Consider the following 10,212-nt stretch of genomic DNA (forward strand, 5'->3'; position numbering starts at 1 on the left):
GTGACTGTGATACACAGAAAGAATCAGCTTGGTATAAAAGGAAACTGAACATTAAAAGACTGACTAGATCAGGGGCTAAAATAATGTGCATGGGACATCCCTAAATTTACCATCATGTGGTAACACAATTGTCTTGTTATTGTTAATAATGATTTTCTGTTTGAATAGGTAAATGTCTCTGAAGAAATATGTGCCCATCTTCATTCTTTTACTCTACCACAAATTCACTTAGGAGAAAACCTAATAACAGCATGAATGGATGGTGATCCCGAAGGATATTTAGCATTTTAGAAATGATCAGCTTTTGTGTGCCGCCTAAATCCCATTATTTCAAATCAAACCTTGTTTTGCCAATCTGATCTATGACTTGTTACCATGCAGAACTGGATGCACTGAACTCAGTTTTTCAGTTTGAGCCTATGAGTGTCTCAGACTGCCTTCATAGAGTTTGTTTACAGCACAGCCTAAAGAACCAGATGAATGGAAATAGTATGCATTAACTTTAACATAAATCCAACTCTATTTTTCTCATATTTTTATACGGTTGGGAGCAGAATCATTATAGCAGTGTCCTCAGAATGTCTGTTACAAGGGTTAAGCTTTGTGAGACCGGCACAAACAGTCAGTGAGGCCCTTCTATCCCTTCAGAGAAGGGGTGACAATAAATGCATGTAAATAATTACATCATTTTTAATCAGGAAATATATATTATAGTTATTGTAAGTGTAAGGATTTATTTTATAAATTAACTAAAATAAAAAAAAAAAACGCAACTAATTCAAAGCATTATTCTGTGTTTTTTACTATAGGACTGTTCTCTGACTGACATCGGTTTTTAACCAATCAAAGCTTTTTAAAATGGCTTCTGCCCCCATGTGACTGCATGACCCTTCTCCTAATTTTGAGAATGGTGTAGTAATGAATCTATTAGCAAAGTCGCAGAACAATCTAACCAATCAGAATTATGATTTTCACTACGGGGGCGGGGCCATGACTGTCTAACCCCTTCTCAGCGCTGCTTAGTCATAAACGACGCTCATGCTGGATTAGTTCAATAGTTATCTAACTAACTATCATGGAATTGCAGCTGCAAATCAGACAGATATTGTGTCATATCATATAATAAAAGGCCTTTTTAAAGGCTTTCCTTCAATGTGAAACTAATTCACAATGATAGGCCGCCTCACTGGTCAAGTGAGACAAGACAAGACAGAGCATATGTAGTTATTGTAATATTTATCTATGTGTCGGTCGGTCGGCCAGCGGCGGGGTGGGGGGTATGGGGGGGCAGTTGCAGAAGGGGTACCCACTATATTCACTGCACACCACTGCAAACAGTGTATACAAACAATAAATAAATGTTACAAAATCAAAGCTATAGCACTTTAAAATCAGGTTTACTTCAAGGATATGTAGAGAAAAATACAAAAATGTGTCAACATTGCTTCACACAGATCTGGATAATTATAGAAATAGCATTGAAAAGATGGCTACTTAACAAACAGACTGAATGAACAGACTTTACTATAAGGACTTTTTAATAATAGTCACGTTAAGTGATCAGGTGTAAAAAGTGTCTGAGGGCGTTTTTACTCCTACATCTCATTTAGTTAATGATTTTTTTTTTTTACACTGTAATTAAAAGCATCAGGTTCAGATCACTTTTTCAGCACGAAGAAACGAGAAATGAGTTCTTACAGGCCTGAACTGAGACCACCTCATCTCACTGGTTGTGTTGATACACTAAAAGTTAATCTAATCGCTTTATTTATACCCACGTAAACATAACACAAAATGTAACAATTTTAACCAGACTACAAAGTGCAGATATAACAATGTGCTATTGTGCTTAGATTGGATTATCTTCTACTTGTAAGGTATCGTAAAATAGAAGAAACAGAAGATTTAGCTGCAGTACACAAACACACTGTACTTCCTGTCTACTGGATAACTAATCCCACACATCTTCACCAGTCATTGTGTTGTTCTTGTCTACTCAACTCTTGCTGTGATTTGAATATTCTGATACAAATCATGTGTTTTTCTTGACTCTCCAGTCTGACAGTAGGCTGGCTTGGCTGTGGGTGTTCAGCTGTTCTGCATGCACTGCATTATACTGGAATGCAGATGAAGACTTCAGTGTTTGCCTGTATCTCAGACTTCTCTGAAAGTCAGCCAATTGTGAGGGCAGTAGCATTGATTTCGGATGTCAAGTGTTAGGACCCGTGTCAGATTTACTGTTTATTTCCTTCCTGCAATCACTGGCACTAAAGTAGTTGTTGGAAGGACACGGACTGACAATTGCGTATAAACGTGAAGTGACAGAGGCCTGGAGAGAAATCCATATCCGGATATCTACACAACTGAAGTCTGTTTTTCCTCTTCCCGTTTCTGGTTCAGTTTCGTCCTTACACTATTTATAAGGTGAGAATGATGTCGCACTTTACTGGCTCCACTCGATTGAAAAGGTCAGGGTGGTGAGAAAGGGTAAAAGCTTTGCTTCCCGTTTCGACCGATAAATCTACTTCCATCTGCTTTGTCAGTAAACAGCCTCACTGACAGTCAGGATGTATAACCTTTCTTGAGTACACCACTTCCAAACAAGCCTGAAATCACGGTGATAATCCAGACTGGTCTGACATCGGTAATACGGATGAACATAGATGTCAAGATCTTTTTTTTTTTCTCTTCCAACATTTCCTCAAATCAATGAAAGGTTGTTTGTTTGTCTACTGCAGGCTGCAGATGCTGGAAGCCATCTGTAAACACTGGGAGGGTCCCATCAGTCTGGCTCTTTACCTGTCTGACGCCGAGGCTCAGCAGTTCCTGCGCTACGCTCAGGGTTCTGAGGTGCTGATGAGCAGGAGTAACGTCGGGTATCACATCGTCTACAAGGAGGGCCAGTTCTACCCCGTTAACCTGCTGCGCAACGTCGCCATGAGGCAGGTCAACACGCCCTACATGTTCCTGTCCGACATCGACTTCCTACCCATGTATGGACTCTACGAGTACCTCAGGTAAGATTGAGCCTTATAGCACAGATTGCTATAGTCAGCCAGTTGGCCTTTATATATTTTTAACAGCTCAGAACAAGATGTGTTCAGATTTTTTCCTGTAGAGATCCCTACCAAGGTTTTTTTAGGCCCCATTTAAACACACAGTTTTAAGACAGAGATTTTCTGTAAACAAAGATGTAATTGAATTTTTCGAATTAGGGCGATATAAATTTATAAAGTCAGATATCCATACAAAACAAAGAAGAAGAAAAAACAGATTTAATCCTTACGTAGTGTACTATATACAATTATAGAACCGTATGTACTGTATTTACAGTATATAGTAATGATTTTTTGAACCTTTGCTGATTTTGTAAGTTTGCCCACTGAAACAAAGACATGAACAGTCTATAATTTTAGGTAGGTTCATTTTAACAGTGAGAGACTCAGAAAATCACATTGTATAAATTATATACATTTGTTTTGCAAAAAGAAAAAAGTATTTGATCCCCTTCCAACCATGAAGATTTCTGGCCCCTACAGACTAGTTAGACGCTCCTAATCAACTGGTTGCCTGTATTAAAGACAGCTGTTTTAAATTGTCACCTGTATAAAAGTCTCCACAGACTCAGTCAGTCAGACTCAAACCTCTACAACATGGGTAAGACCGAAGAGCTTTCTAAGAAAGTCAGGGACAAGATCATAGACCTGCACACGACTGGAATGAGCTACAAAACCATAAATAAGACGCTGGTTGAGAAGGAGACAACTGTTGGTGCAATAATAAGAAAATGGAGAAAACACCAAATGACTGTTAAACAACATCAATCTGGGGCTCCATGCAAAATCTCACCTTGTGGGGTATCCTCTCTCACTGTTAAAGTGGAATATCCTCACTTACTGTTAAAATTATAGACTGTTCATGTCTTTGTCAGTAGGCAAACTAACCAAAAAAAGCAAGGGATTAAATTTTTATTTTCTTTCACTGTACGTTTTTATTCATGTGTTGAAATTTAAAATCCAGCTCAATCTACATGTAGACATTACAGTTTTATGCCTTATGTAGGAAGTAAGGACGTCTCCCTTGCCAAGAGCATGCTGGCCAGTATTCAGCCACACTTACAAACATAGCACCTCACAACTTATACAGGTGTTTGTGCCCCTGGTTTAACACTTGATCAATTTACATACTGCTGTGCAACACAACATTTTGACATGCCAGTGCTTCATTTCACTATGAAACTCTAGACACTATGTTTCAGCAGCAGAAGCAAAATTGTGTGGTCATTTTTGTAAAGTTAATTGGTATAAGTTAGGACTTCATTATCTGGACAGACTGTGTCTATCTGAGTGCTAGAGAACTGGGTGGATAACCAGATTGAGGAAACAGATGGCTAGCAAGGCTAGCAGTAGCCAAGATTTCTAGAGGTTCTTAACATTTCTTGGTAAAATGTAGGCTTTCAGAAAATTGGAGAAACTCCCAGAATTGTTCTTGTGAGTGTGGACCAGCTCCATTTTTCCTATCTCTGCTCAAATCTGAAACACATTATTCTCTTCTTCCTGCAGGAAGTCGGTGGTGCAGCTGGACATGGCCAACACTAAGAAGGCTCTGGTGGTTCCTGCGTTTGAGACGCTGCGCTACCGGCTGTCCTACCCCAAATCCAAGGCTGAGCTTCTGTCCCAGCTGGACATGGGCACCCTCTTCACTTTCAGGTTTACAGAAATATCTCCTCACATATACACTACAGAACTAAGACTCCTTATTCATTGTTTCTGCCAAAATAAAATTTCTACCAGATCTCTGAGCATCACTGTATATTGGATAATCCGGTAAGCCTTATGTATGAATTTTACCAGTCAGGTTGTTAGGAGCAGTAAAGCCACTCCGCTGATGTACAGCGTTATACAGGAGTTTTATTTAAGTTTCCCCAGCACCAAGGCTGGAGCAGCATTAGCATTAGAGTATATCTGACTGTTGCCTGCATATTTACCATGTTAAAATAAGCTACAAGGGATGAACCACTAGCTAATATCGCCCTGGGTTACCGGAACACCCAGAGTTCCTCAGTGTAGCGCTGTCGGGTGGCATTTACTAGCGCTGCTAACCGTGGCTAGCCCTGCTGCTAACCATGGCTAGTGCTACAATAAAATACTGGAAATCTAAGGTTAATGTAAGTAGACAGAAGCGCTTTACTCACCCAAATAAACAGGTGACAAATTACAGGAATAAAATCTCTATAGATTAACATCCAGCGCTAATTTACTTTTACTTGTTAGTTTAGTTTTTTTGTCTTTTTTAAAGAATTACAGTTTTGTTTATTTAGGTGCTCCACCCTCTCCCCCACAGCGGTGAGACCTGGAAACATGGCGACACCTTGGTTTCTTACTCTAGAGACATTAAAATAGACATTCTTTGATAGTGCGCCTTATAATCCGGTGCATAAAATATGGTAAATATACAAAAATTATATAGTTAGTGCACCAATCTGTTTGACTGCTTGACTACTGTGTTTTCCAAATTTCCATAGAGCTCTGATGAACAGATGTGTGATGTTGAGTGTTTTTATCTTCAGAATTCCTGCAGTCAGGAGGTGTTTAATGACGTCTTTAAACTTTGTACCTCCTCAGGTATCATGTTTGGACTAAAGGCCACGCTCCAACTAACTTTGCGAAATGGCGTACAGCTACAACACCGTACATGGTGCAGTGGGAGGCGGACTTTGAGCCGTATGTGATGGTGAGGAGGGACTGTCCTGAGTACGACCGCAGGTTTGTGGGATTTGGCTGGAATAAGGTATCCCACATTATGGAGCTGGACGCTCAGGTAAATTCTGTTTCAGGCAGTTCATCCCCATCTAACCTCACAGTGTCTGTAAATCTGTATAAAACACAGCTTCATTGCTGCAGCATCTGATTCTGTAGACTGTAGAAATGCCTTGGTAATTCCAGCACTCGTCTTAAAACTGCATTTTTTCCACTGTGTGCCTCTTCTAAATGAAACGATCTGCGCCGGTTAGGAAAGCCACTCTTGCGGGGAGAAATAGCGCTGCCAGAGGATATATTCAGAGTTTTATTTAAAATCACTACAGCTTTGTTTGCTGACACAGTTTTCTGCTCTGGAAGTAAAGAAAGGCTTAATTTATGAAGCTTGGTCAAATCTCTGTGCTTGTTGTCAGTGAATACAGACATTATTTGTAGTTATTTCTCCTCTGTTTTGTTATGGGGGACCATGTTGTTTAGGAAAGCGTATTTTAGCTATATTTGCTGGTCAAGTTTAAGAACTGATACCTAAAACAAAACTTTCTATTACCAATGTGATCCATTTACATTTACTATCAGCCCAAATGTATCCGCAGCCAGACTGGGGGGGAGTGTATTTAATTAATGCATAAACAATGAAGACATATGTAGGTTGTATTGCAAGACGAAAAAAAAGGAACATTTTTTTTGTTCAGCAATGAGTGTGTGAAGAACCACCCTAATTGTTCATTATGCTGATCTGTAATCACAGATCATGATAATTGATGTTTTTAAACACTTACTTGTTTTTCACAGGAGTACGAGTTTGTGGTTCTACCCAACGCTTACATGATCCACATGCCTCACGCCCCGAGCTTCGACATCACCAAGTTCAGATCCAATAAACAGTACCGAGTTTGCCTCAAGACTCTGAAAGAGGAGTTTCAGCAGAACATGTCCCGACGCTACGGCTTCGCTGCGCTCAAATACATGACCGCAGACAACAACAGCTAGCGAAGACACACCCTGCGAGGGTACCGTTAGTATCGGTAGGAAGGTAGGTGATGTTGCAGGGTTATAGTAGATGGAGGGATGGATGTTTAAGATGATGGGGAAAAGAAATCTGAGAGTCGTGCTTCTTCATCATCGTTCACCTTTTTAATGACCTTTTTTGGTCAAAGCTCTGGAAATAGCAATAATGCAGAATCTCGCGTGGAGAAAGTCTGCAGAATCTATAGAGCCGCACAGACAGACTTCAGCTACTGCATAAATTGGAACTGGGACATCGTCATCATCCAATGGGCAGAATAGAAAAAGGCTGTTTTTATTTTCTTCTTTTTTTTTTGCCATGGTAACCTGCACATGACTACACAGGAAGCACCACTGCAGGAAATCCAGCTAATGATGTCTTAAACTGGTATGGAATGAAGCTGTGGAGCGGTGTGAAGTTGCTGCATTAGTACGGGCTCAGCACACGAATCATGGGGCTCCGTTTTTGCAGTATTAGTGCTCTCAGACTGGAGAACATGGACCCACCAGGAGAGCTCCAGTCAGGCATTAAGTGGTAAAATTAGGAAAGGTTATGTCTAGTGTGCTTCAGGCACTAAAAGCATCTGGTAAAACACTAGTGATGTTTAGGTTTTCTACAGAGAAAAGAAAAGAGGAAACGGTTACCTACAACAACTCTCACCAACAGACTCTGGATTCTGGATTTTAAAGCAATGGAGTGATTTTTCTGGCCTCTAAGAAGAAGCACTGTGGCTGAAGAACATGACCTCAGTGTACAGCAGCAGCAGTAGATAGGTTTGGAAGACGTCAGGCTATCAGCATTGACAATCCAGACACAAGAAGGCAAACACACGCACACTCACTCAGACAAGTCCAAACTTATGACATCTCACTCAGTAATCACTGAGTCACTCCGACACCGTCCGTCTTCTTTTGATGCAAAAATGACACAGCAGTATTTTCTCTTTATACATTTCTGTGCATCATCATCGTCCTCGGATTTCAAAAAGGGTGATGATTTTTGTTGCCATTATCAGGCATCAGTAATGTGTTTACACCTCACGCAGCTGCATAAGCAAGCTAACGGAAATGCACTAAAACTCCTCTATGGTGGAGTCCGAATGAGAAGGCATTGAGAACCCCGTGTTTTGGTGTGGGTGGGTCTAGTTAATGAAACTAAATTCACACGGCAGCATTTGAAATGTAAGACAACCCTCAGTGCCAGTTATGAGCCATTCTATGAAATGGGTGCCATTTGAAATTTTCAAAAAATTAATCATGTATGTGAAATTCTTTTTTTAGGTTTTTACATGATGGGGCTATTGATTGAGTTGAGCTTGTAGTTGGGTTGAGCTTAGACTCTGTCTGACATGAAAATGCAACAAATTAAAATAATAAAAGAATATTAAAACTTGCCTATTTTTGTTCCTGGTTGCTTTAAAGGCTCAGATTATGTCACTTTGGTTTTGTGACATAATATAAATTTATAATATACCTATAGACAAAACAGGTTGGAAACCTAGGGATGCACACACTTTTTAATGTAGGTTTTAATTTTGAATACTATCACCTTTTTACTACAATTTGTTCCTAAATCATCTCCTCATGATGCTGCATGACCACCTGTGGTAACCTTCCCTTGGATCCCCAGCTGATCAGCTCTTACGATTCTACCCCTTTAGGATAGTGGCTTGTGGCAAGATAGTGACTTAAGCTCATTTAAAAATAAAATGTGACTTAGGCAATTTTAATACAGTGGTATGAAAAAGTTAATAATATATCATATAGCAGACGAACAGTGATATTTGAAAAGTGAAATGCAGTTTACAGGATTTACAGAATATTTAGTAGATCCTCCTTTTGCAGAAATAACAGCCTCTAAATTCTTCCTATAGTTTTCAATGCGACACTGGCTTCTGGTTGAAGGTATTTTGGAACATTCATCTTTACAAAAAAATAAATGTTGTACTAAAAATGAGCAAGTCAGTTATTTTAGGAAGATGTTGAAACAAACCTTATTTAAACACAAACATAAATATTTCAAAAGCACAGCTTAAGATGCGACAGACATTATGCCAGTTATTTGACAGGTATAGAATTCACATGCCTGATAACGCTAGCTTGTGAATTTGCAAGCTATTATTGCTAATATAAGTGCGGGTCTTTCAATTTAGTTTAATGTATTATTGATATTTTAGATGCAGGTGTCGACTTATGGCCATGTAATTGTGAACAATGATTTAAAATCGTAATACTTTTTATGAAGTATTATTCTTTTATATCACATTACCAAGTATATATGTATAAATAGCTTTACACTTTGGAAATACATTTTTTGTGCTTAATTAATGCATTTTATTAATGCATCAGGCCAAAACAACGAGGACACAATGGCACCCGTTTGGTAGAATGGCTGGTATGATAGGGATAGATTGCACTTTGTTTGCAGTCGATCCCATGAGGTGATGAGGAACCTGCAGAGCCATCCAGTCGATTCTAGACATTCATATTCAAACATTTAAACAAAAATAAATCCTGATTCACAGCTCTAGAATATATTCAGTGAGCAACATTAATAAAATGGTTGGGACTCAAACAAAAATCATAAGATTGACCCCCAACAATAAACTACATGCCCAAAGGTATTCAGACTGAATTTGGCTACTTTTATGATTTGGGATTTCTTTTCTTTGTTTAAGAGATGAGTTTATATCTTAGAGAAAATGATCTCTAAGCTCTTCTTTTTAAAGAGGAGTGGAAATGGATTTGCATTAGTTTGGCTCACTGCCTACAGAGTCTGGCTGCTGGTGAGAAATTTGAGGGCTTGGGGTTTGTTTAGAACTTCTCATTAAAACAATCCAGGAGTGCTCTGCTAACAGAGAGCAAAGCCTCTGAGAAACGTAATGTGTGTGTGTGTGTTCAGTTTTGTGCAAAACAGGGTTGATTTTGTGTGTGTGTGTGTGTGTGTGTGTGTGTGAGGGTGTGTGTATTGAACAGCGCTGGATATGAATGTGTGTGAAAGTGTGTGTGGGTGGGGGTGTTAAAAAGCACTGAGAATTTTTCTGCTACATGAATAAATGCTGGAAAGAATCGTCTCTTTGCCTCATTTTTTCTGAAAGTAATTTTTTACCATCCAATCAAATTCAAAATTATATTTTCATTTAAAACTAAAGAAGGCTGCACAGACCTGCATAAGTATGAATTGTGAGGTGTTATCTTGTGGGAGAGGTTAAACACTGACCAACAAGTGTACTGGGCAGAAATTATAGAAGGCATTACCACCCACAGTGGACAGGAACCTGCTGTGTCTGGCTGGAATTGTCCATGAAATATAGTCTGTTTTGCTCTCAGAAATCAATCACCTCAACATTCAATGCAGGAGACCCCAAACACATATCCCACAGGTTAGTGCAGCCTTCTTTAGTTTCCACTGGATATTGCAAAAGATATCCGATGATGTGGCATGTCC

General features: G+C 39.3%; 1 protein-coding gene across 3 annotated transcripts in view; it reads left to right on the forward strand.

Annotated features, from left to right (window-relative positions):
• large1 (LARGE xylosyl- and glucuronyltransferase 1) overlaps nucleotides 1-9,838 on the forward strand; it is a 364,426-nt gene extending 354,588 nt beyond the window's left edge. For all 3 annotated transcript variants that reach the window (XM_049473482.1, XM_049473490.1, XM_022671307.2), the window contains exons 12-15: nucleotides 2,739-3,017; nucleotides 4,563-4,709; nucleotides 5,625-5,820; nucleotides 6,552-9,838. In XM_049473482.1, coding sequence (XP_049329439.1) covers nucleotides 2,739-3,017; nucleotides 4,563-4,709; nucleotides 5,625-5,820; nucleotides 6,552-6,749 — 820 coding nt within the window. In that variant the 3' untranslated portion in view covers nucleotides 6,750-9,838. The remainder of the gene's footprint in view (nucleotides 1-2,738; nucleotides 3,018-4,562; nucleotides 4,710-5,624; nucleotides 5,821-6,551) is intronic.
• The last annotated feature ends 374 nt before the right edge of the window (nucleotides 9,839-10,212 follow it).

The sequence above is a fragment of the Astyanax mexicanus genome, chromosome 2, assembly GCF_023375975.1.
Source record: "Astyanax mexicanus isolate ESR-SI-001 chromosome 2, AstMex3_surface, whole genome shotgun sequence".
NCBI classification, from domain to species: domain Eukaryota; kingdom Metazoa; phylum Chordata; class Actinopteri; order Characiformes; family Acestrorhamphidae; genus Astyanax; species Astyanax mexicanus.